A 26,028-nucleotide genomic window follows, 5' to 3' on the forward strand; every position below is an offset into this window, starting at 1 on the left:
GTGTTTTGCATTTTCCCCTCGTTCCCATCTGGCCCCTGCCCACACTATGTGCTCAGGCTCCTCAGTTATCTTTTTATCTGTATGGTACAGAAATCTGCTTTTCCTAAAACGATATCACATGACAGTTCCTACGTAATTTTCAAAACTGTCTATGTGGACTGACTTCGTGTCAATCAGAGAAGGAATCAATTTTTGTGGGACTGTTCAGTGCATGAAGACTGGTGTCTGTCTGTCAAAGACTCTCCCAACAGGATCTGTACATTCTCACTCATTAGTAGTGGTAAGTATATAAAATGGCATTGAAGAGATCCTGCAGCCAAAACTTCCTGCTAAAAAATTACTGCTCTGGGAGAGAGAACCCAAGAGTTGGTATTTTTTGGTATTCTGTGGGGAAGAAACTACCACATGCGGTGGAATTTGGTTAAAATGGTAAATTTTATGTCATATTTTACCACAAAAAAAACCCACATTTAAAAACTCCCCAAGCTCAAGGTCTAGACTGAGGACAATCACTGTGAGTCCTATTGAAGGCCAACCACGTGGTTTTAAGAAGTGTCAAGACAGGTTACCTTGTAGCTCTCCTTTGCTGGATGCCAGCTCTTCCAGCCTTTCCAGTGCCGATGAAGGGTCTCTCTTCTCAGCTTCGCCCAGCCTGTCATTCATAGTAGACGAATGAGAAGTCCCAGAAACCTGTTCTGTTTGGGAAGGTTTTCTTTTGTTCTAGGCTTCGGTGGTTAACATGCTTGACAAATTTAAGAGTCTCTCTATCTCTGTAGACCAATGCCAAAGAATTGTTTTCTGGATTCACTGTTAGCAGCTGAAACAAGCAAATACAATGACACATCAGAACACAGAGCTTATTCTAAACTCTTAAGCGATTCATCACTGAACAGATGAATATCAAGTACTTAAGTCTGGCATAGGGGACAGTAAAGAGCTTTTACTAGGAAGAGCTATTGCTCTGGCTGTCAAGTCATTTTCTAACAAACCCCATTCCAATACATACCCAGAAAAATTTCACCTAATGCATTCATTTATTACATTGAAAAACTGATGGGAATGTACCATGTGGCTCTTAATTCATTTGGAATTTCTTAGGGTAGAATAAATAAATGCTTAGTGATTATCATTTAGCACAGTGGTTCTCAACCTTCCTAATGCTGCGACCCTTTAATACAGTTCCTCATGTTGTGGTGACCCCCAATTTCATTGTTACAAATTGAACATAATTAAAGCATAGTGATTAATCACAAAAACAATATGTAATTATATATGTGTTTTCCGATGGTCTTAGGCGACCTCTGTGAAAGGGTCGTTCGACCCCCAAAGGGGTTGCGACCCACAGGTTGAGAACCGCTGCTTTAGCATCTTTGTTCCATGCCGCGTAAAATTACTAGATCACTGCCAGGCAGAGCAACATGGATTTATCGGTTAAAGACATTGGTAGTTCATAAAAATTGGGCTTTTGAAGAAGGAAAGCATCAAGAACTAAAAAGATAGTTTGCTATCAGGAGCAGCTTACCTCTTCATCTTCCCCTTTGGCAATGTAGGAAGTAAAGCCACCATATTCAGGCTCCCAGCCTTACAAGGGGAAACAAACAGCGGTCAGAAAGCTCTCACTGCAAGTGTCACATGTGCTGCTGAGACCACTGATCCCATGCTGCGTGAACGGGGGATTGGGAGTCTAGTAGTAACCAACCCAATGACTTAGGAGCCTGAATTTACCATTCAGTCAACACTAAAGAACTGAACACTAAGAACTAAGTGTAAAATTAAAGGACAATTACATAAAAGCTGTAGATCGGGGAGGGGGGCATTCTTGGAGGGCAAGTATGTATGGTTCAGTCCATCTCCCACACCCTGGTCACAGGTACAAATCCTACTTTGAGTTGGGAAGCTGAAATTCACAACCCCTAATGCTCCTCCCAACACTGAGCTCCTGTGTTCTGAGATCCTGGACAAAGCACATACTTCTGAACTGGTTCAGTTGGAGAGGGGCATGCAGGAGAGACTGCCCCCTAAAGGAAACAGTCACTGCTTCCCATCCTCCCTCCTACCTTCACAGCCACAGTAAAGAAGTAAGTCCAGGGCAAATTCAGTCTTGCTGTTGTCATGGATTAAAGTGTAGTGACCAGTCTGCCAACGCCTCAGTTCCCCCTGGCATGTGGGAACACTTGATTCTAAGAAAAAAGGAAAAGGTCAGAAAATCCTATATAATAAAAGCCTACTATGCAAATCAACTGAACAGCAGAACGACCGGTTGCTATGATGAGCACTGACACCAGGGGCAGGCGCTCAATGTAGGAGCTGCCCCCAGCCTGCAGGCCCCAGGCCGGCCAAGGTGAGTGCCAGCAGGGGCCCTCCCGATCACCCCGCCAGTTGCCCCACAGATGGGCCCTGATCTCCAGCCAGGCCTAGGGACCCTACCTGTGCATGCATTTTGTGTACCGGGCCTCTAGTATGAAAATAACCTTGATACCGCTGCTAGATTGCAAGGGAATGAAAATAAGTTGTTTTTCTAAACATTCTGAAATTGATGTTATTTTTTAATATATATTTTAAAAAACAAAATTAAAATTGTCAGGTCTGGGTATCTTACTGAATTAACACTGCTTAAGTTGCCTCAGCAACTTCATAGCTTTTATTAAAAAAAGCTTTTTAGCTTTCCTTTAAGATGTTAAACTTGGTAAACAGTGACCTTTCTCATTTACCTCTGTACTCTCCCCTGGCTCTGGCCAGGGCCTTGTACACAGCAGATGCGCAATAACAGAATAAGCACCTTTTGGTTGCTAGTGTAAATTTTCTTCCAAGTTGCATGTTCCCATAAAAGCAAAATAAAAAAGGAAAAGAAGTGGAGAAATACTTTGGTTTCTGTAAATATCTGTGGGGACCAAAGTGACAGTACGGCTGACTAAAGACTGAGTTATGTTGTGTGTGGTTAGCGCCTCACTCTGCTGGTCTCATTTCCACGGTATCCACCTCCCTCATCTTTGCTCTTCTGACTGCACAGGGCCCTTCTCAAGAAATCAGAGTGGAAGCAGTGCAGGTAAACTGACCAGAGGAGCTGGGGAACAGACTTTCTGATTTGATTTCTAAGTTGATTTAGATGTCTCAGGGACATAACATTTAAGCTGAATTTGTAGCTGCTCAGTTAATTCGGCCAAAATTCCCACAGAAGTGTTCCCTCTTAAGTGTCTTGTATTTTTCTATCCTTACTTTTAATAATTCCTCCTCTCCATTAATCCAAGTTCCAACAAGTTTTTCTAGTTTGTTATTGGTCATTAGCAGAAATAAGCTGCTCACCTTCCTCTCCTTTATGTTCTTGTGTTGGAGAGTAATTTTAGGCAAAGCCAGTCATATCTCTCCCCACCATTTGTGCTAATAAGATATACCAGCTGTTCCTCCCATCTGGAATGCTCTTCCTGCAGATTCTTCCTACCACTGAGATCTGAGCTTAGCCGTTAGCTCCCCAGACAGGCTTTCCCAGGTTGCCCATCACCTAAGAGGCCACTCTGCCATTCCACAGCACATAACCTTACTGAAATGATCTGTATAACGTGTCATTTTTGACGTTTTAGTTGTTGGTGTATACAATTAATCTATCCTCTTATTTTTTAAAATAAACTTTCATTGATTTCAGAGAGGGAGAGATAGAAACATCACTGATGAGAGAGAACATCTATTGGCTGCATCCAGCATGCCCCCACACTGGGGATCGAGCCCACAACCCAGGCATGTGACCTGACCAGGAATCGAACCGCATGACCTCCTGGTTCACAGATTGATACTCAACCACTGAGCCATGCTGGCTGGGCTATCCTCTCCTTTTAGAGTGTAAGCTTCAAGGAAAAGAAGTGGAGAAATACTTTGATTTCTGTAAATATCTGTGGTGACCAAAGTGACAGTACGGCAGACTAAAGACTGAGTTACCTTGTCTGTGTTTTTTTCTCCAATTCCCAAAACAGGACCTAACAAACAGTAGATACTCAGAAATGTTTGTTGAATGAATGACTGAATGGTGAGTGCTGACTGGAAAACCAGGACAAGTCATGACAACAGTTTACCTTCCTTGGCTTCGTTGTCCTCTGACTCTGGGCCTGCCTGTTCATTGCTCTGCTGGCTGTTGTTGCTGGCAGCTGCCAGATTATTCTCTGGCTCCGAGGAGCTATAGCTCGTCCCTTCTTCAGTGCTCTCAGGAGCAGTGGCTGCTTCTCCCTCTTTTGTGCCCTCTGTCTCCTCTTCTTCGGAAGGGGCCAAGAAATGAAGTTTCAGGCCTGTGAAGTTGGACAGCAGCAAGAACAATGCCTCGGAGCGAAATAATGTCATGCAGTCCTGGAGAATGTCGGGAAGCGTGCTCTCCTCGGCTTTCTCATAAAACCTGGAAAGCAGCAATGGCAGTTTTCAGCAAAGCCACAGATGTACAATTACTCATGGAATAAAAGCTGATTGTTAGCTTTGTGCCTCTCCCCCTCATTCTTGGCATAGTTTTACTAAAGCACACATGACAACAGTGAGCTTTTGCTCGGGCCTGCTACTGGATGTCCCTGGGAACCAGATATCGTTAGGGAAGTGAGCCTTACAGACAGACAGGCAGGTGCCACATGCAGAAGCAAATGTTTTAGATGATGGGTTCTACCTTTTGTTAGGGGGCCCTCGGCTGTTCCATTTCACACCTCCTTTCTCCAATGCCTCACAGACAGCTGCAAATTTCTCAGGCTGGAAAATGAACAAGTAAAGAAGCAGTCAGCAAATCTCCCCATGACCCCACCCTGGTTTTGCTGGTGTCGAAGCTCTGCAGAATCATCTGGCTGATTCTTAAAGGGGTCAGCTGACTCTCACCCCTTTCACACAACATTCCCGTCATGATATAGTGAAGCCAGAGGAAAGATGGGATAAATCGTCAGCATGCTTTAGCCAAGAGACCCAAATGTCCATTTGGACCATTTCCCTAAATAATTGTTTATCTTATATCAGATTGCTCAAGCTCTCAAACCCCTTCATTTATAAAATGAGGATCATAATACAAACTCTGTAATTCATAAGATGTGAGGGGGAAAAATTAAAGCAAAATAGTCAATGTCATTATAATGAAAATCTATAAGCAATGTGGATTCTCTAGGCCTCAGCTCATTCCTTTCATTTAATCAACATTCTAAACTTAAAACGTTAAGTTCAGTACAAGAAGTAGGTTAACCTACTGAAATATTTTCCATAGGAGCTATGTACCTGCTTAATGCAGTTTTCCAAGGAGTGTTCTGAAAATAGTAGGCCTATCAGCAAAGTAGGCAAAGGATTCCAAAGCATGGTTTAGTTAAGCTGAATTACATAGGGTTTAAAGAAGTTTATTTTCTACAATACTTCTAAAATTCCTTAATACGCTAATGTCAGCTATAAAATTCAGAGAGAGAGAGAGAGAGAATATGTACTGTCTCAACCTTTTTCTCATGGAGGAATGGCTCTTGGGACTGTGATGCCATGGGACTCAGGGTCAACTGTGAAGTAACACAGCAGTGACATGATCTCGTCTGGCCCTCACAACCCTTCAAGATGGACAAGGCAGGTTTAGAGCTCAGGGACTGAGTGATCTGGTCAGGCTAGTAAATCACAGAGCCAGGACATGAATATAAGGCCTCTGACTTCTGCTCTAGCTCTCTTCCCACTATAAAGTGCTGCTTCATCACTGTCAAACATTCATCAATAGATGCTGATCAATTAGCAATCTATCTCACTAAAAGTCCTAGTATGCACCATATTAATCAAGTGAATAGGAAGGGAACGACTCATAACTCCAGTGTAGAAGCTTCTCTACCTCTCCCCCTCTCTGTGTATCATTAAGATTCTAGAGAAATGGGGAATACCCAAGGGACTCTTAACCCACTAAGCACACAACTGATAATAGCGTTAGCTATTAACATCATTTCTATGTTTTATTTGAAGTAGAGGATGACATAAACATTCTAACCAGGCACAAAACAAAAACAAAAACTCTTGGTGATGACTATTCACCCACCCAAGAAGCAAGACTGCATGGCAAACAAGACCTACCGGACAGGACATGCGGACCCTACCTTAAGGAACTCCTTTAGGAGAATTTCAGACTGTTGTTCAAACTCTTCTTGAATTTGAATTTGGTACTCCATGTCCAGATAAGTAGGGTTGATCCACTCATACAAAATTTCATGCTTACAAAGAAGCAGCAGATGCAAAAGGTGAGTTAATTCCTATTGCTTTTGTTCTCACATCATTTCACAATAGTAAAATAATACATGCAAATACTCAATTTATAATTGTCTCCTTTTTAAATATCAAGTGCTGGGAAAGTGCCTGAGAAGGACACCAGCCAAGTTTATCTAAGGAAAGTGGAAGGGCAAGCTCAAAGCCTGGTTTCATTATCAGGAATAGCCACTTTCAAAACCACAAAAACACCTGGTATGCTACAGCCGCTAAGATAAGAATCCGGCAGCAGGCACTTATCCTTACATCTCGCGGGATATGAGGGCTCCGAGCTATGGGAGGTTCAAAGTAGGTGGGAGGCCTGGTCAGGGAAGGACCGTGAAACCAGCCACTTATAGACAGACGTGACTTTTCTTCAGACAGGACTTCAGACACCTGAAAGGACAAAACCAACGGCACATCAACCCAAAGAATGAGGAGGGAGGTTACCAGCCAAGGCACAGTAACTTCCAGATCCTTCACGCTAGGAGTGAAAACAGTCTGGCCAGCTAGGTCTAATGGGAAGGAGGGGCTATAAGGCATGAGCCTTAGTGCTCTATACAGCTGTGGCTTACAAGCTTTACCTGGTGAAAGGACACTGGAGACACTTCAAAGAAAACCAGTGTGTTCCACGAAGGGATAAGGGACTTGACAATCTGCTTCGGCTGGAAGTGTTCTGCACCAGGAGAGAACATACCCACAAACCAGTTAGCACTTACCACTTCCAGGCCACCCCGTTTCATCCTGACAACCCTCAGATTTCTAAGTGTTTCTAAATGTACCCTTGTGATCCCCAAATACCACCCTTCCTGCTATTTCGCTCATACTTGCTAGTTCTGCCAGGTGACACCTGTTCCTCCTTACACCACCATCTGCTATTGGATGAGGGCTGAAAGCTTCCTGGAGGCAACCTCTGGGGTCAGTCATTACAATAAAAAACCCCAATGCCCAGTCAGCATGGCTCAGTGGTTGAGCATCGACCTATGAACCAGAAGGTCACAGTTCGATTCCTGGTCAGGGCACATGCCCAGGTTGTGGGCTCGATCCCTAGTGTGGGGCATGCAGGAGGCAGCCAATCAGTGATTCTCTCTCATCAGTGATGTTTCTATCTCTCTTTTCCTCTCTGAAATCAATAAAAATATATTTATTAAGCAAACGATAAAACAACCCGATTTCCTGTCAAATGGACTGGTCCAGGCAGATTCACAGCCACAGGCAGCTGTACACGGTCTCTGCTACCCTCCACGGTCTGTATTCAGACGCCAGGTCTGACTGCTCCTCATCTAAATCAACTCTAACTTATCTCTGGAGTGATCGTTATCTCAAGGACAACTCAGGGAGGCCGTTGTCAGGGCGGCATCCACTCCTCCTGCAGCAGCCACTGTAATCAATAGCTTCCATCTCCTTGGAGTGCAGACATGGTGCATAAGGATTGGGAAGTAGCTATGGGTGTTGAAAAGCATGCGGGTGTCTTACCATCAACGTTGTACAGATCCAGGGTACCCCCCAAGCTCTTGTCCCAGGGAGGAACCAGGTAAAGGATGAAGGCGATCCGGCGCCCCTCCAGCTCATCATCGTGGCAGAGCAGGGCATCTGCAAGTTGAATGCACAGCTGCATGTCCCTGCGCAGACAAGGAGCAGCTGGGACCCGACCCTGCATTTGTCAAGCCTTCTGACATTCATCTGTAACGTCAGCTCCTCCAGCCTTACAATGACACTGACTTCTCTTTTCTAATTATAGAAATGAAACTGCCAATTCTAAAAACACTGAAGAGCATGTATGTGGTTAGACACAGAGAGAATCACTAACAATATTTTTACATATTTTTTCCAATATTGTTTCTACATACGTGTTTGCTTTAGAAAAGAAATGGTATCCTCGGTGGTTGTTTTGTGGCCGGCTTTTTAAAAAATTACTACATGGCAAGAGTGTTTCCATATACATTTCATCTCTTAATGGCTGCATAGTTATTTTACTCTCTGGATTATGAATCACTGCCTCCCCCTTTAATCAATCTTCTATGTTACGTTGTTCCCATTTCTTATCTACTAATAATGTTTCAATGGAAATTATTGCACAAAGATCTTTTTGTACTTGTTCCCATTAATTTCTCGAGTTAAACTTCTAAAACCCATGAGGTGGGGTTGAGCAAGGTGGGAGCTGTGCAGGGTGGGAGAGGAAGGTATGCTACAGTGAATAAATATATTAAAGATAATGTAACCCAGGTTTCTCAGTCAAAGAAGGGAATTACAAATATGAAAAAGGAGACTCTAGAAGGAACCCTATGCAATGTATGATCCTGGACTGGATCCTTTTGCTGTAGAGCACCAAATAATGGAACTAACTGATTTTAATGGTTTATCACTACCATGTAGGAGAATGTCCTTGTAGGAATCACTGAAGTTATTCACGGAACTTCACAACTGTAACCTACTTTCAAGTAAAACAGGAAAAAAAAGGATTTGTACTATGTGTGCCACTTTTCTGTTAAGTTTGAAATTACTGCAAAATAAAAAGAAAAAATAAAGTTAAAAAATAATCATCTGATAGGAGTCTTCATGTGTTATCACTAAGTTATCCTTAAAAAAGCTGTTGCTGCCCTAGCCAGTTTGGCTCAGTGGATAGAGCGTCGGCCTGCAGACTGAAGGGTCCCAGGTTCGATTCCGGTCAAGGGCATGTACCTTGGTTGCGGGCACATCCCCAGTAGGGAGTGTGCAGGAGGCAGCTGATAGATGCTTCTCACTCATTGATGTTTCTCTCTATCCCTCTCCCTTCCTCTCTGTAAAAAATCAATAAAATATATTAAAAAAAAAAGCTGTTGCTAAGTTAAACTTCCCAGACAGGAGTTAAATCCAAAAACAACAACAACAAAAAACACACTTTTCCTTCTAGGCAAAATACCAAACATGTTTTCAAAAGGACACGTAGATGCTCAGAATGGGAACTGGGAGGATGCACCCCTAACTGGTGACAATGGATACTTCTGAACAGTTTGGGGGGCGGGGGTTTGACAAAAAGCAGGTGAAGGGGACTATGAAGGTTTACACTGTATATTTATATATTGTTTGAATTTCATTTCCTTAAAGAGTATATTCACTTATTACCTTCAAACTTAAAAAGAAAAAATGACATTGAGGGAGGCATTTGTTCCTTAAGCAGTCTAAGAGGAGAGTTTACAACATCACCTCTGAGTTTCCCATATTGTTGGTATGTGGAAAGTGGGTGTGTTATCAGCATTTTTTCTGAAAATATGGTCAATAGCTTTCACCATATTCCCAAAGAGAACCACTGCCTTATACCTTCCAATATGAGGGGCATTTCTGTATATGAGCCAGGTCAGATCTTCCTTATTAAGATCCTAATGATATACAGGGACACAGTCCAGGATTTTGATACACTGACACACTCTCTTTTTCTACCATTGTTTAGATAAGGTCTTTAAATCTTACGAACATCAGGGCTTTATCTTACCTGAGAATTCATATTTAGCACAGGACATGTCAATGGTTGAGTCCAGGTCAATCTTGGAAATGTCGGAAAGCCAAGCCCGGAAATCTTCAAAGAGAATTTTCCTAGAAATGCAAAGAAGATAACTTGTGATGTCACAGTGTGGCCTACATTTGGGTAAATGCCACAACTGTTTTTTCCTGGAAGTTGCTGTGCATTCAAGAGATCTATTCCCCAGAGTCTCCCTCACTTTAAACTTGCATAGTTTAGGGCTAATATTCCCAGAGCATATCCTTAATTATTTGCTGAGGATACATTTTTATAAGTAGAATCACACTACAAAAAGAGAAAGCCTAATTTGAAGGGCTTTGGTACATCTTTCAAAACCACTTCTAAGAAAGCCTACAGCAGAGTATAAAGGTATCTATATTTCTGTCAACACGGGAGTTTTTGTTTTTAGTATTTGCCAACCTAATTTGTGAATGGTAACCTCAGTGTTAATTTGTTTCCTTGACTACTCACAAAGCTGAACATTTTATCACTGAGAATTTGGACCCTGGGATCAGAGAGACTCAGGCTTGTATCTTAGCTCCCTCGATTTTTACCGAAGTGGCCTTGAAGAAGTTACTTAATTTCCCACAGAGGAGGCTGTTTCCTCCTCTACAAAATAGAATAATACGTCCACAGAGATTTAAGACATAACATTTTAAAGCATTGGGGGGGAAAAAGGATACTTATGTAATACCCTTTGTAATACTTTAAGAGGAAAATAAAAAAAAAAAAAAAAAAAAAAAAAAAAAAAAAAAAGCATTTATTAGCCAGCCTGGCACATAGTACGCACCCAACAAATATGATTACTTGTTTACCTTAAAGCACAGATATGAGGTTCTCTTCTCTTCTTCAAATCGTCAGACTTGATCGTGAAAAGAGAAAAAGAAGAATTCCTTCATATATGAGTCACAACATCAAGGCAAACCCAATCTAAAACCTCAAGTGCAAAGGTACAGAATGATTTTTTTGTAAATAAGTTTCTGAAGTGGAAGAACTAATGGGAAAGGTCATAAATACCTGCTGGAACTTATATAAATCATTATACTTTTCATGGAAGTCCAAGCTCAAAAGCTCCTTCTGAAGCCCTTCCAAGAAGTTTTGACTTGGGATGAAGTTTGGGATCACGCAATGAAGAAAGGGGTCCATGTCCATGGTAATGGCTTCTGTTGGGAAGAAAACATTACGGCTTATTTTTCTTTTGTATTTTTGACCCCTGAGTGGCATAGTACAGAGAATTCAAAAGGGGATGGTCAGGAATTTTCTGGAATCTAATACCTAAAGTCTCAGATTTGGGAGATGATAAGCTGTTCCCTTTTTTTCTTTACCCACCAACACTACTTTTTAATGATACTGCGCTTAAAATAAGAGGCCTTAAAATGAGTACAATGATATTACTAAGGTAAAGTTCCTGCTCTTGGGTGGCAGGAGAGTTCATTTAATGTTTACTTGTTGAATATATTTTAAAGTCTTAATTTACTCCCTCCCCCCCCCATTTAAAATGAGAGTAGCAAATTAAAAATGAGAATAGCAATACTGCCTGGCAATTTTCCTCAACCCTTTTTCTTTTCCTAAGTTACTGTCTAAGGTAGTTAGAACATACATACTTTGTGGTTTTTTTTAAAAAAAACAACAGTTCAGACATAACCCCTTCTAATTCACTTTCCCCACCGCCTCTGGTGGGTTAGATTATGTACCCACCTAACAATCACCACCAACCACAGTGGTGCTTTGCATGCAGTATCTCATTTAATTTTCCCTACCACACGCTAAGGCAGACACGATCACGGTCTCCATGCCACAGATGAGGACACTGAGAAATCCCTGCATGTACAGAGCTTGCACTTTAAACACTGAGCTATCATGTCTCTCTTTTCTTTTCTAATTATGCGGGCATCCTGGTATAGTTAACAACAGAGTTGGCAGGAACCAGGCCCAGGATGCCAGCCAGCTTGCGGCTGCTGTTCTCCCAGCAGTGTAACACTCACCTAGGTACGAGGCCACCTAGGCAGCTGCCTACGGCTGGGGCTATCCCTTTCCAGGTGCATTCAGAGCCCCCGGGGCTCACCGCTTCAAAGCACTTCACCAAAAACAAAAGTCACGCAAGCATGATGCATCGAGCGGAGTTCTTATGCTATAAGGCAGTGGTTCTCAACCTTCCTAATGCTGCGATCCTTTAATACAGTTCCTCATGTTGTGGTGACCTTCAACCATAAAATTATTTTCATTGCTAATTCATAACTGTAATGTTGCTACTGTTATGAATCGTCATGTAAATATCTGATATGCAGGATGTATTTTCATTGTTACAAATTGAACATAATTAAAGCATTGTGATTAATCACAAAAACTATGTAATTATATATGTGTTTTCCGATGGTCTTAGGCGACCCCTGCGAAAGGGTCGTTGGACGCCCAAAGGGGTCGCGACCCACAGGTTGAGAACCGCTGCTATAAGGCGATAAGTGATGCTCAGGTTGGAACCGTTCACGGTAGGTTCCTCCCTCGCACAACACACATTACTTTCATAGGTCACGTGGTTTGATCAATTATCTATCTTATCTATCTATCTATCTATCTATCTATCATCTATCTACCTACCTACCTACCTACCTATCATCTAAAACCCTAATATGCAAATCGACCGAACTGCAAAAGGACTGGTCGCTATGACAAGCACTGACCACCAGGGGGCAGCCGCTCAAGGCAGGAGCTGCCCCCAGCCCGCAGGCCCGGACCAAGGCAGGAGCGAGCGGGGCATAAACAATCGAGTTCGCTCCGGTGCCGGCTGCTAGTCGCTCATATGCTCTGGCTGCACTGTCATGGGACCACCGAGCATTACCGTCAGAGGAAAACATCACCTAAGCCACCCAAATATGTGTCCAAATGTTTACTGGTCCTTCCTCGGAAACATTTATTGACACAGACATGCGTTCGCTTACTCGTCTCATTCAACATCTTCCCGAGGTAAACACCATTTGGCTATCCTATTTTACACAGCAAGGAACTGAAATTTTAAAAAGTTGAACCCATTGACAACCAGTCGAGGGATTCCAGAATTCAAGTAGTCATCTTTGGTTCCAGAATCCAACTCAGAACGCTCACGCCCTCCACTTCCCCAAACTCTCCGACCTACCTCTCCGCCTCTTCTCGGGCTTCCAGATCCACACTGACCTCGCAATGAAAGCGGGGCAGCAGGCCAGGCAGGAGGGTCGGAGGCGCCGAAGTCACGCTCTCTCCAACCCTCTACCCTGGCGGCCCCGCTGCCCCGGGCTCGGCTCGAGCGCCAGGGCTTTCAGAGGCCCCAGACCCCGCGCGGTGGCTGCCCCCTCACAGCACCCGGTTACCGTGACTGAACGGCGTCCTGCAGCTCCAGGCCTCAGCCACCTGCTTCTTCAAGACTTCCTCCGTGACCGCGTCCGAAAACTCCACCATCACCTCCTTCTTTCTCTTTTTCCCCATCCGGTCCGGGTTAGGGTCAGGGGGCCGTTTCCCATTCATCTCCTCAGAAGCTGCAGACCCACGCCACACACACCAAGCCACTCACGGAGACTACAATTCCCAGAATGCGCTCTTTCTCAGCACCACCCAATAGGAAGCGCCGAAGCAAGAGGAGGCGGAACCCATACCTGATCGACCAATGGGAGCTCAAGATATTGCGATATCCCACCAGCCGCCGGTCCAGTGGTTGCTCGGCCTGGCTGGCTCCCGCCTCTCTACTTCCTGCCGCCCGAGGCTCTGGATGCACTTCCGGCGGGCGTCCGCCTCCTCTAGCGCTCTCACGTTAATGGCGGGCCGCGGCTGCTGAGTGGGACGCCGACAACCGCTGCCCGCACCGGGGAAGTCTCCCTTCCTCTCCCCGCTTTCCGCTCGCCACCAGTCCTCGCCAGCATGTCCGTGGTGCCGCCCAATCGCTCGCAAACCGGCTGGCCGCGGGGGGTCAACCAGTTCGGCAACAAGTACATCCAACAGACCAAGCCCCTCACCTTGGAGCGCACCATCAACCTGTAAGTACGGCCTGGCCAGCCCGAGCCGCCTTCCCGTCCGGAGTTCTCCTGCCGGCGCGCCCCGGCCCTCGCAGGCTCCGTGCCTCCCCGCCTCCCCGCCTCCCCACCACCCTACTCCCGCTGGCGAGTGCGCGCCTTTACCCCCTGCAGGCCCCTTCCTCGTTCGCCAGCGCGATCCTCTCCCACTTGAGAGGGTTTTTCTTCTTCCGGAGGAAGGCTGGTACCCAGGCGCCTGTATCCATGGGAAGAACGCTAGTTTGCTTTGAATTAATCCTTTCCTCCACCTCCCCACAGATAATCCGCAAAATATGGTGTCTATCTTTCTAACAGTTTTCGAGACCTAGCTCTAACGCAGTGGTTCTCAACCTTCTGGCCCTTTAAATACAGTTCCTCATGTTGTGACCCAACCATAAAATTATTTTCGTTGCTACTTCATCACTGTAATGTTGCTACTGTTATGAATCGTAATGTAAATATCTGATATGCAGGATGGTCTTAGGCGACCCCTGTGAAAGGGTCGTTGGACCACCAAAGGGGTCGCGACCCACAGGTTGAGAACCACTGCTAACGCGTAGCGTTAAGTTGTTTGTTTTTTTTTCTAATAAAACGGCTGTTTTGCATTCCAGCTCATGCACACCCATTTCATTCGTGGGCTCGGGGCTCTCTGGCCGGCCCGGTGCATTCACATAAGTCTTCTCTGCCGCTGCGAGAGCATCCAGCCGCTCAGGAGGGTGGGTGCGGGGACGGTTGGGCTTGCAGTCCTTGGAGAAGTCTATAATTCAACTCCCGGGAACCCTGGGGTTGTAGCTGCGTTTTGTCATCTGCACCTTTCCGTGTGAGCACTTCAAGCCATTGCCTTTCGAGGCCACTCTCGCTAGGAATCTCGCCGTGGCAGGTCCTTGGCCGTGGGCTGTGTCTCACTCAAGAAATTGCCCTGAGAGTTTGTGAGGTGCTGCGATGCTGGCCTGCATGGAGGACATGGCCACTTAATTCTGGTCGGTGTTTAAAAGGTGCAAGGGTTTGCCCTGGGTGTGCGGCTCCTCAGTGGGTTGAGCATCCCCAGAAGGTCTCCGGTAAAAACATACTTTAAAAAAAAAAAGGTGCAAGGATTTTCTGATATTGGTGTTTTTTTAAAAAAAATATATTTTACTGATTTTTTTACAGAGAGAAGGGGAGAGGGATAGAGTGTTAGAAACATGGATGAGAGAGAAGCATCGATCAGCTGCCTCTTGCACACCCCCTACTGGAGATGTGCCTGCAACCAAGATACATGCCCTTGATTGGAATCGAACCTGGGACCCTTCAGTCCCCAGGCTGATGCTCTATCCATTGAGCCAAACCAGCCAGGGCTGATATTGGTGTTTTGATAGACACCTTAGATGTTTTCTCTGCTTCATGTTCAAATCAATGAATTTCCCTCCCTCAAAAGCGAATTGAAATTGAAAAGATGGTTATTGTTTTATTTGGCAAAACAGATGCTTGCTTGGAAATGTAGTTAATAAAACTTTAGGGCGTATGAAATCTGGAATTGGTAGATAGTTTCGTCTATTCAAGTGAATAGCTATTACATTAACATCATATATTTTCATTGCATAGCACTGCTTTTAAGAATCCTCATAAGATTCCCATGCCGTGGGAAAGGCAAATGCTCCCCTTTTAAACAATGTGAAAGCACAGCCTGTAGTGGTGATTAGAACCAGGACTCAGTTTTCCCTTGGTTTGCCTTGATTATTGGATCAATTTGCACTAAGCCCTTACGTAGAATTAACTTGGTGAAAATGTTTTAATCTTTGCTCCATTAAAGTTATGGGTTGATGGATTTACAGTCCTTTTCCTCTCCTATATAAATACAGTATTCAGAAATAATCGTGTTGTAAATCAATTCATGTGTGAGTAAAGATCTAAGTTGAAGTAAATCCTTTCCTTCCCCCACCTCCCGCAATATATATTTTAATTGATTTCAGACAGGAAGAGAGAGGGATAGAAGCATCAATGATGAGAGATAATCACTGATAGACTGCCTCCGCATGCCCCCCGCTGGGAATTGAGCCCACAACCCCAGGCATGTGCCCTGACCGGGAATCGAACCCTGACCTCCACTGAGCCATCATGGCTGGGCTCAAACTAACTTTTTAAGTTTGGCAACCCCTTTCAAGAATAGCAGAGTGGATTAGTTACGTAGTTACTGACTTAACGTCAAGGCATTTTTATAGAATAGATAGATACCTTGGGGATGGACAATGTGGTCAAAGCATTCTGACTCAGAGGCTTAGAACCAGAGGCTTCTTACTGTAAATCTCATGATTGAGGGGTTACAAAGTGTGATAAAAATGGTATTTTTAAGGAAAAATTTGATCTTTGCTAGGCAAGATGAAAACCGTCTTCAACAGTATGAGCCATATTTTGATAAAGAAAGAATATTCAGATTGGGTAGAAGATAATGAATGCAGAGAAGGGAAGAATAAGGATAATGAATGAAATAAATGCAGAAGGCTAAAAGGTTTTAGAGGGAAAAGAAAAGTTCATCTAAAAAGGAAAGGGTTATGGTACTAAAAAAGTCTGAGGGTACTTGACTGGGAGAAGTAGCAAAAACAGAAGAGATGATCGAAGTAGTAGCTCAACTTTTAGAGAAAAGAGATTAGCCATTTAGGCTAATAGGATTCATACAATTTCTGATCACCTGTCAGAGGAGCCCAAAGGGACATTAGCCAGCTTGGCAATGCTGTGGTACTAGCCACAATCTAAAACCAGAGGATTACCAGATGTCCAGATAACTGAGCATTTAAGGGCCTTACGGATAGTGGTATATATGCTTGATCTAATAGAAGCTCGAGCTTCAGAGTTCCAAGATCTGGATTCCAGTCTCTGCTGTTTCATGGACTAGTTGTGTAACTGGACAAATCCTATGTCTCTGAGTACAGTTTATATACACTATTTACTGTATACATGTTATATGTATGTACGTATGTATATGTGTATGGTTGGTATCTATGCTGGTAAATTATGGTCTCCAGTTCTCATGTGTAATGTTTGTCTTTGGATCACAGGTACCCTCTTACCAATTATACTTTTGGTACAAAAGAGCCCCTCTATGAGAAGGACAGCTCTGTTGCAGCCAGATTTCAACGCATGAGGGAGGAATTTGATAAAATTGGAATGAGGAGGACTGTAGAAGGGGTTCTGATTGTACATGAGCACCGACTACCCCATGTGCTACTGCTACAGCTGGGAACAACTTTCTTCAAACTGTAAGTGTTGTTGGAAATTAACAGCAAGACAGCTTTTAATAAGGTTGCTGTTTTATGCAGCTTTGGAATATAGTTTTCACTCAACAAACATGGCTGTTCATGGAGTCTTTATTTTTATTTTTATTTTTTTTAATATGTTTTATTGGTTTTCTACAGAGAGGAAGGGAGAGGAATAGAAAGTTAGAAACATCGATGAGAGAGAAACACCAATCAGTTGCCTCCTGCACGCCCCCCACTGGGGATGTGCCCGCAACCAAGGTACATGCCCTTGACCGGAATCGAACCCGGGACTCTTGGGTCCGCAGGCCGACGCTCTACCCACTGAGCCAAACCGGTTCTGGCCATGGAGTCTTTAGAAAAAGAAAAATCACAATTAATTTTTCTTCAGGGCAATGCTCACTTACTGTCTAACTAGAAATCCACATGTCTCTGTATATTGTTGATATTAATGACTGAGCTTGATAGGAGCCCTGTTAAACAAATTGGTCCAAGTTCTATTACTAGAAGTCATTGTAGCATCACTAAGAACAATGGATATTATTTCTTAGGATGAATAGTGTTTCCTATTCTTGAAATGGCTTACATTTTTATGGATAAATTTTTAGTTTTACCATTTAAGCTTATAAATTTCTTGATATACATTTAGTTCACAACTATTTGACCAGATTGTACCAAAAGAGAGGTCTCAAATATTTAGGTTGGCGTTCTGGAAAAATGCCCCATTCTTCAGACTACAAGAATGTGGTTCATTGCTCTGTGGCTGTTTCTAGACTTCACTCTCGCTAAATAGCTTCCAGAGAAAAGAGATTGGGATGGACTGATGGTCAGCAATTACGTAATGTTTACATTATGCTACATATTTTGTTTGTTTAAAATTAGGGTTTGTGTACTGTTAGTCTGGTGAATTAACGTGAATTCAGCTTTTTATTTCTAGCATATTCTTCCCCTTCACTTTGATTGCCTCATCATGTGACACTGGAATATGTGTGCTGTTCAGTTACTTGATAGAAATAACTATTACTGTCTTCTTCCTATTATCCCAAAATTGTATTGAGTTGAAAGCTGAAATTCTTAACCTTTATGCAGACCTGGTGGTGAACTTAACCCAGGAGAAGACGAAGTTGAAGGACTAAAACGCTTAATGACAGAGGTATTTTTCTATTTAACCACTTGGACGGTTATATTATTGCCCTTGTTAATACCACCCACTTACTAGATAATTAGGCTTTTTATGTCTTGTGAAAGGATAAGTTTATTTTGATTACGTTTCAATAAATAAAACTTAAATCCCAGAGTGTTAGTATGTACAATGTTTATTTTCCAGAAGTTGAACTTATACTTACTTTTATTTTTTTCCTTGAAGTGTTTATGTAATAGTAATGATTAACAAAGGCCAATATTGATTGGGCACTTACTGTGCTATCCTAAGTGTTTTACATACAATAACTTCTTTAGTTATCACAGCAGCCCTAGGAAGTAGGTATTATTATTAACTCCATTTTACTGATAAGAAAATTGGGGCACAGAGAGTTCAAGTAACTTGTTGATGTTATACATCTAGTACAGGGGTGGGCAAACTTTGTGACTCGAGGGCCACAATGGGTTCTTAAACTGGACCGGAGGCCGGAACAAAAGCATGGATGGAGTGTTTGTGTGAACTAATATAAATTCAAAGTAAACATCATTACATAAAAGGGTACGGTCTTTTTTTTTTTTTAGTTTTATTCATTTCAAACGGCCGGATCCGGCCCGCGGGCCGTAGTTTGCCCATGGCTGATAGTAGGTCTTGATGCTGGAGCTCTGAATGCAGGTAGTTTTGTTCCATGGTAGGCCTCTGTAGGATTTTGAATGCTTTTAAAAATAGAGGCAAATAACAGGGTAAAACAGCTAAGAGTTGAGAGTTATAGCCAGTGGGTGGAGTGGGACAGGGAACTGCTCTTTGTTGTTATGAAACTTTTAGAACCATTTTTGACTAATTAAAATGTAGACTACAGCTTTGATTAAAACAATATAAGTTTAATGTTTTATAGAATCATAAAAAGGAAAATTTGAATTTTGCACACTTCTTTTTATAACTTGGTCAGATGGGTGACTTACAGAAGCCATAGTTGATTTTATAAAAACTATTGTATAGCATTGGCTGATATGGGTAATTGATTATCTTTGGTTTTTTAAAGTATAGTCAGGGTATAACAATATTTGTTGGGTTCTCTCTGTTTATGTCAATGCTAGATTGCCAGTTTTGAACTAATAGTGTATGTCTTGGGCAGGGTGACACATACAGTAATAAATAAGAAATTATAGAAAGGAAGCCCATATGGAAAGTATGTATCTATTAGGAGTGCTGCCAAAAAAATCTCTTCATTGAAGAAGAGTGTATGGGCATGTATGTTTCATTGCTTACTGGCTGTATCATTTCTTTTCTGACAGATACTAGGTCGTCAAGATGGAGTCCTGCAAGACTGGGTCATTGATGACTGCATTGGTAACTGGTGGAGACCAAATTTTGAACCTCCTCAGGTCAGTGTTCAGTTGTATTTGCTGGGCATTTGGGGAAGTAGGAAAGGGGTTTAATTCCAGCCATTTAAAAAGATCATAGTAAACAAATAAATAAGTAAGATAAAATAAAAAGATCATTGTAGACTTTGACTTGAAATTTCCTTTTTACCCTTCTTAATTGAAATGAAAAATTTTAATTCTGAGCATTTTTTCTTTTAAAAGAAAATTTCAAATCTATACAAAAGTACAGAAAATAGAGTAAATATATCCTTTATCTGTTATCCACCTTCAGCGGTTAACAACTGAGATTGTTTGGAAGCAAATCTTCGATATAATTTCAATAGTAAATTTTCCAGTATGTGTCTCTAAAAGATAAGGATTTTTTAAAATAATAAAAAATTCCATAATGTCATTAAACGTAGTCACTGTTCACATATTCCTTATAGTTTCAAATTTTATTGTTACTGTTTATTTTAATTAGGATAATCTCTTAAGAATTTTTTACATCTACAAGTTGGCTCCCTTTTTTTTTTTTATTTTTTTTTATTTTAGAGAGAGAAAGAGAGAGAAAGAGAGAGAGACATGATTTGTTCTTCCAGTCATTTATGCATTCATTGGTTAATTCTTGTGTGTGCCCTGATAAGGAATTGAGCTTGCAACCTTGGCGTATTGGGACAACACTCTAACCATCTGAGTTATCCCGCCAGAGCCCCTGTCTTTCTTTTTCCCCCTTGTAATGTGTAATGTAGTGTTTCCATTGCTAATTGCATTCCCTGTTGTCATTGAACATGTAACTCTTTATCCTCTCCTGTAAATTGATAGTTGGATCAATAGATTAAATTTGGGCTCAGTTTTTTGGGAGGCGAGTACAAGGCTCGCTAAAGGAGATAATATTGTTTATTTATTGTTGCCTAATCTATTACCCCAAAACTTAGCAGTCTAAAACAGCAAACATTTATTATCTTAGTTTCTCAGGGTCAGGCATCTGGGAGTGCTTAGCTGGGTGTTTCTGGCTCATGGTCTCTTGTGAAATTTTGGTCAAGTCGTCAGCTGGGATTGCGTCATCTCAAGGCTGAACTGAGGCTTACGGATCTGATCCCAAGCTCACATGTGTGATTCTTAGCAGACCTCTCAGTTCCTCTGGGCTGTAGGACTGAAGGCCTCCGCTCGTTCTTGGCTGTTGACCTAATACCTTCCTCAGTTGCCATGAGAGCATCCCCATAGGGCAACTCCCAGTAAGACAGCTGGCTTCCCCCAGTGTGTGAGCCTCAAGATGGAGACTTGGACAGAAAGAGTGCCCAAGTAGGAAGCTACAGTCTGTTATAAACTAATATTGGTGGTGACATACTATGAGTTCTACTCATATTGTCAGTCACACAAACCCACATAGTACATTGTGGGAGGCAACTACACAGAGGTGTGGATCCCAGGAAGGAGACTGGGACCTTTGGGAGTCATTTTGGAGGTTGGCTATCAAGGGTGGTATTGTGAACTTTTATCAGGAATGTTGTAATGTCTGGTTGTCTCCTTCGTAATGTTATTAGCTCATTAATAACAAGTCCTGGATCTTTTCATTTCATTGGTATTCTGATCCTTAAATAAAGAGAAACTTTTCCCATCAAGTACTTGGTTACCCTGAAGTATAGTTTGTGTAGGAAAAAATAGATACTTGAAGTTGGATCCTGAATTCTTTTGGCTAGGCTCTATGACTTTAATAGCTTCTTTGCATGGCAAGACATCCCAGGTCAAGAATTTATCAAGATGTTGGCCTGTCTAAAGATTGTTCTGTCTCTCCTCTTCCTTTTGACTTCCCAGTAGACCTGAGGGATAGGAAGATAAGGTGCGATGGAAGCTGGTGCTAGTGTTCACTACCTGAGAATTGTGTTGGCTTTAAGAAAGTAGAATTTCATCTGGAAATGAATGAAGTTCCTGGTCAAAAGATGCACAGAACAATTACTGTAAACTTTTTTTTGAACATTCCTAGATCTAACTGGAAAATGCTCAGTCAGAACCCAAAAGTTCTCCAGGCTCCTTTCTGAATAGTCTTATTCATGTCCCCTACCATGGTCCTAGGACAATTCCCTTAATTTACTAAACCCTAGTGTCGGCTCTGCTAGTGTATAACATAAGGGTTGTGTTTTTAGTAAACTTGGGGTATTGATTAGGTGTCAAGGGGAAAAGAGCACCATCTTTGTATCTCTGTCTTTTTGTAAAGCACAATTGACTTAAACACCAAAATGAAGACTAGAGAAAAAGGCCTAAAAGAAAAGGAGCACATCAGGGTTCTAGAAAATTTAACTTAATAATGATATTTGTAGGAAAAACAACTTTTTAAAAAAGCAACCAAATATTAGACTTAATTGTGTTGTAAATTTCTCAAGCTGTAAATCCTGTGTCTAACTATTTGTCTTGAGTGGTTGAGTAGTTCACTATTTGTTGTTTTATGTTTATTAAAGCATTTCTTTATTAGTACATCTGTTCGGTACTAGATCCTGGTAAAGAGAAGACTAGAAAGGATTCTAATTCTCTCAGCAGCACTGTATTGGGGGATAAACATGTAAAGAAATAAATGAAGTTACAGGATATATGTTAAAATAAAATTATGTTGGGGTTTTGAGGAACTTGGTCTCAGAGGGTTGATATTTGGGCTTAATGTCTAAAATGGGAGAAGTTGATAAATAGAGGCATGGAGGTATAAACGGATGATTTGGCAACAACAAATTATTCTCTTGTTTTTTTAGTATCCATATATTCCTGCACATATTACAAAACCGAAGGAACATAAGAAGTTGTTTTTGGTTCAACTTCAAGAGAAAGGTAAGTTATTTTGTTTTTGAATGCAGCCATTTAAAAACTTATAGAGTAATTTCAAGGATACTTCTATTTGTCTTCAAGTTCCTTGAGTTTTTTAAAAACACAAAGCAAGTTTATATAGAACTACCTAGTTTTTCTCATAGATATGCCAGTCATATACTATTGGGGAGAAAGTAAGTTTATTTATTTTTAAAATATATTTTTATTGATTTCAGAGAGGAAGGGAGAGGAAGAGAGAGATAGAAACATCGATGAGAGAAATCATTGATTGGTTGCCTCCTGCACGCCCCGCCCCCCCCCCGCCCAACTGGGGATCGAGCCTGCAGCCCAGGCATGTGCCCTTGACCGGAATCGAACCTGGGACCCTTCAGTCCTCAGGCTGACGCTCTATCCACTGAGCCAAACCAGCTAGGGCAAGAAAGTAAGTTTAACTAGACCCTCAAGTACCAGATGATTTGTTTTTAAAAAAAATAGCATCTTTAGGCTTGTGCATTTAAACAAATAATTATCCCATTTCTTATAATATTCTTAAAGGGGAATCCAAAATAAATTACAAATTACTTCTCCCCTTCCTCTCAGGGCCAGAACTTATATAAGGTGCTCTTGGTTGTTAATAGCATGGATCTCTTTAGGTCAGTTTCAAACCTCTCACTATGAATTTGCTTAAAAGACAGAACCAAAATGTATTGAGATTATCTTTTTCCACAAATGTTTTTCGAATGTAAAATTGGTTATTACAAATGAAGTGGAAACTGATTATATAAGAAATTAGAGAAAATGAGTACTGCTTTGTTTTATTTTAGCCTTGTTCGCAGTCCCTAAAAATTACAAGCTGGTAGCCGCACCGTTGTTTGAATTGTATGACAACGCACCAGGATATGGACCCATCATTTCTAGTCTCCCTCAGCTTTTGAGCAGGTATGGAATGTTGAACATTTGTGGTTGATTTAACTAAGCTGCCAGATTTAAAATACTCCGAGCCACTTGAGAAGGGATAGTTCATGAATTTTGGTCTTTAAGGAAGTTAAGACAGTAGATGTACCCTTACATCATGTGCAAGCCATAGATTAAACATGACTGACCAAAAAAGTGGCCCTAACGCGTGGCCTGACATGGTATTTGTGTAACTGCTCTTCCCCGAATTTGATACTCTGTACAGTTAAGTTTGAAGTCTTCATTCAAAGAAGCCATGGAAAAATTGTAGTCAGCAATATACAATACAAAGAGAGTTACCTACATAAAAATGTGGGGATTGAATCTCTTGGTGTAATATATTCTTTTTCCTTTCTGGAACTGTATTTAGGCCCAAATTGGGGGCATATGGGATTACGTCCTGGATTTTTACATGGAATTAGATATATATATATTTTTTTTAAGGCAGAGTGATGAGAAATGCTTTTTTTTTTTTTTTTTTAAGTTGACTCATAGTGGTTGAACTTAGAGCCAACCATAGCTAGGAATTGCAGAATAGCATGGTGGTTAGAATACAGATTCTGTGGTCAGTGTTTGGATTTGATTTCCACCTTCAATACTTCCTGACAGTTTGGCCACGACAAATGGTTATACATACCTATTTGCCTCTTTATTCATCTGTAAATGGTGGTCCCCACTTCATATAATTGCGAGAAACAGTGAAATAACACACGTAAAGTGCTTATAATAATGCCAGGCACCTGGTAAGTGCTTACTAAACGTTAATTTAGAAACAATTCCAGTTGTCATCTTGCCTTCTATTAAAGCTTCTTGAGTAAAATTGGGCTTTCTGTTTTGTTACACTAATTATACTTCATCTTTTACTCCTCTGCTTTGGTTGAAAAATGGGATATGAAAAAAAGTCATATTATTCATTTATCTAACCACCACCTATCAGGCCAGGAACTGTGCTGAGTGGTCAGAATACAATGAAGTGTAAATGGATAGTTAATCAAATTTAGACTCTTTTATTATTATTATTGTAAGTTTCAATAACAGTGTTATTTAATGTGTAAGATGTGACGGGTGAGAGAAAAGTGTGTCTCGGTGTAGAAAATGCCAAAAATGTCAAGGGAGGGTAGAAATGTCCAAATTTTTTTTATCATCTAAGGCAGTAGTCGCCAACCTTTCAGACCTCATGGACCACCAGTGGTCGATGGACCACTGGTTGGCGACCACTGATCTAAGGCAGTGATTTTTCAACCAGTGTGCTGCAGAATTCTTAAAGCTTGCAATACCTGACTACTTAGTCAGGGGCACTGACCTCTTTTCCCTTAGATTGTCAAATAAAAAAGTGACAGCCAACACAGTAGCCATCTGGTGTGAATAAATCAAAATTATACCTATTTTTATTTTGGTCAGATCAGCAAAAATATATTTTTTGGTGTGCTGCAGAATTTTAGTGGTTAGCTTACGTGTGCCATCAGATGAAGGAGGTTGAAAATTGCTGATCTAAGGTAGAAACTATGTAAAGGATATTGTTTTTAATAAAGCTGTTGTTCTTTTTAAAATTCAGGTTCAATTTTATATACAACTGAATTCCTGCACAGTGGAGAAGTAAAAGAAGCCGTCTCTGTGAGCACAGCTCTGCACAGTCTAGAAAAAACATGGTAGAAGAGGTTTTTTGTTTTATCTCTTTCCCACCCCCTAAATTGCCACCTGCTTTCTATTGTTTGAATAGTAACATTGATATGAAGAACCTAGATAGTGGTGTAAACATACGTGATAATGTTAATTTGCTTTTGTTTCTACTCATACGTTTTTGTACATTAAAAAAAGTGGACTTCTTTCTATTTGTATTTTTTTTTAATTTCACATTAAACTTGTAAAATTCTTACAGGTGAGGATCGTGTCTTTCTCTCCCCTTAGGCCAGCTGTGGGCAAACTACAGCCCGGAAAAAAAAGTACCCTTTTATGTAATGATGTTTACTTTGAATTTATATTAGTTCACACAAACACTCCATCCATGCTTTTGTTCCGGCCCTCCGGTCCAGTTTAAGAACCCATTGTGGCCCTCGAGTCAAAAAGTTTGCCCACCCCTGCCTTAGGCTGGTGAGTGTTCAGAGACAATGGCAGGTTTAGATCAATGAAGTTGACGGGACCCTTGTTTGGGTACCACTCTTGAGGGTACACTCCAAGGCCGTGTTAGAGATCTTTGTGATGAGGATCTTCTGTTACTTTTGGGAACTAGATTGGCTTGAATGAGTCCAAGGTGCAAATCCCGTACCAAACTTTACACTGATGCATTGTATTACAGCAGAATTCCCAGTATGTTACTGACTGGTACATTTTATACTGGTTCAGCCAGACCTTACTTTATAAACAATGGGCCTTAAACATAAGGGAAACCATTAAAATGGGGTAGGTTTGGGAAAGTCATGGGGAGTGGTATAAAAAGAGATGGATCTAGAGCTCATTTAGAGTTTTTTTCTTCACATAATCAGGGTATTAATTATTTGTGCTGTTCTGAATTTGTGTCTTGGTTATTCTTAGGGCCATGGTAAAGTGGCAATCTGTGAAGGAAGTTTATGAAAGTGAAAGAGTTAGGTTTTGAACTCTTGGATTGCAAAGTTAGTTATTTCAATTAACTTGAAGTGGTATCCATAGAGGTGAAAATTTGATTTTACCAGTGGAAATACCAGTGGAGATATTTCAAAGTAATGTTGGAATAATCTGAAATCTAAGGACAGGATAAGGAATAGATGTTTGTCAGCCTAAGAGAAAAACAACAAATTTTTAAAACTTTAAAAAATACTGCTAAATTAATGTCAAATTTAAA

General features: G+C 41.5%; 3 protein-coding genes across 5 annotated transcripts in view; 1 reads left to right on the forward strand and 2 right to left on the reverse strand.

The window, feature by feature from the left end:
- Positions 1 to 663, reverse strand: part of MT4 (metallothionein 4) — a 41,403-nt gene extending 40,740 nt beyond the window's left edge. For both annotated transcript variants that reach the window (XM_070398737.1, XM_070398736.1), the window contains exon 1: positions 570 to 663. In XM_070398737.1, the coding sequence (XP_070254838.1) occupies positions 570 to 663 (94 nt within the window). The remainder of the gene's footprint in view (positions 1 to 569) is intronic.
- On the reverse strand, positions 656 to 13,243 carry OGFOD1 (2-oxoglutarate and iron dependent oxygenase domain containing 1). 2 transcript variants are annotated; one of them, XM_070398734.1, is made up of 13 exons: positions 13,057 to 13,243; positions 10,730 to 10,875; positions 10,528 to 10,574; positions 9,686 to 9,786; positions 7,690 to 7,806; positions 6,798 to 6,889; positions 6,481 to 6,609; positions 6,069 to 6,182; positions 4,637 to 4,716; positions 4,065 to 4,378; positions 2,058 to 2,180; positions 1,523 to 1,581; positions 656 to 817 (listed from the first exon to the last, which is right to left on the reverse strand). In XM_070398734.1, the coding sequence occupies exons 1-13, from the start codon at positions 13,208 to 13,210 to the stop codon at positions 656 to 658; spliced, it is 1,638 nt and encodes a 545-aa protein (XP_070254835.1). In that variant the 5' UTR covers positions 13,211 to 13,243. The 2 variants fall into 2 exon arrangements, with proteins under 2 accessions (XP_070254835.1, XP_070254836.1); XM_070398735.1 differs by lacking the exon at positions 1,523 to 1,581 and having other exon boundaries at positions 727 to 817.
- A 219-nt stretch (positions 13,244 to 13,462) lies between these two features.
- On the forward strand, positions 13,463 to 25,038 carry NUDT21 (nudix hydrolase 21). The gene is made up of 7 exons (XM_070397962.1): positions 13,463 to 13,716; positions 16,764 to 16,964; positions 18,051 to 18,114; positions 19,395 to 19,484; positions 22,205 to 22,280; positions 23,081 to 23,195; positions 24,766 to 25,038. The coding sequence occupies exons 1-7, from the start codon at positions 13,601 to 13,603 to the stop codon at positions 24,785 to 24,787; spliced, it is 684 nt and encodes a 227-aa protein (XP_070254063.1). The 5' UTR covers positions 13,463 to 13,600; the 3' UTR covers positions 24,788 to 25,038.
- Positions 25,039 to 26,028: the final 990 nt, after the last annotated feature.

Source organism: Myotis yumanensis, unplaced genomic scaffold (genome assembly GCF_028538775.1).
Source record: "Myotis yumanensis isolate MYYU_CA2020_CCGP unplaced genomic scaffold, mMyoYum1.0.hap1 SCAF_18, whole genome shotgun sequence".
NCBI lineage: Eukaryota > Metazoa > Chordata > Mammalia > Chiroptera > Vespertilionidae > Myotis > Myotis yumanensis.

What these genes read in the sequence shown, in the direction of transcription:
- OGFOD1 (XM_070398734.1), bottom strand. Translation starts at nt 13,210, where the DNA reads ATGAATGGGAAACGGCCCCCTGACCCTAACCCGGACCGGATGGGGAAA. An exon ending in GGATCTGTACAACGTTGATG is followed by an intron (nt 6,890 to 7,689) that starts GTAAGACACCCG and finishes CTCCTGGTGCAG; the next exon opens with AACACTTCCAGCCGAAGCAG. An exon ending in GCCCTCATATCCCGCGAGAT is followed by an intron (nt 6,183 to 6,480) that starts GTAAGGATAAGT and finishes CTTCTTTGTAAG; the next exon opens with CATGAAATTTTGTATGAGTG.
- NUDT21 (XM_070397962.1), top strand. Translation starts at nt 13,601, where the DNA reads ATGTCCGTGGTGCCGCCCAATCGCTCGCAAACCGGCTGGCCGCGGGGG. An exon ending in CAAATTTTGAACCTCCTCAG is followed by an intron (nt 19,485 to 22,204) that starts GTCAGTGTTCAG and finishes TTGTTTTTTTAG; the next exon opens with TATCCATATATTCCTGCACA. An exon ending in CTCCCTCAGCTTTTGAGCAG is followed by an intron (nt 23,196 to 24,765) that starts GTATGGAATGTT and finishes TTTAAAATTCAG; the next exon opens with GTTCAATTTTATATACAACT.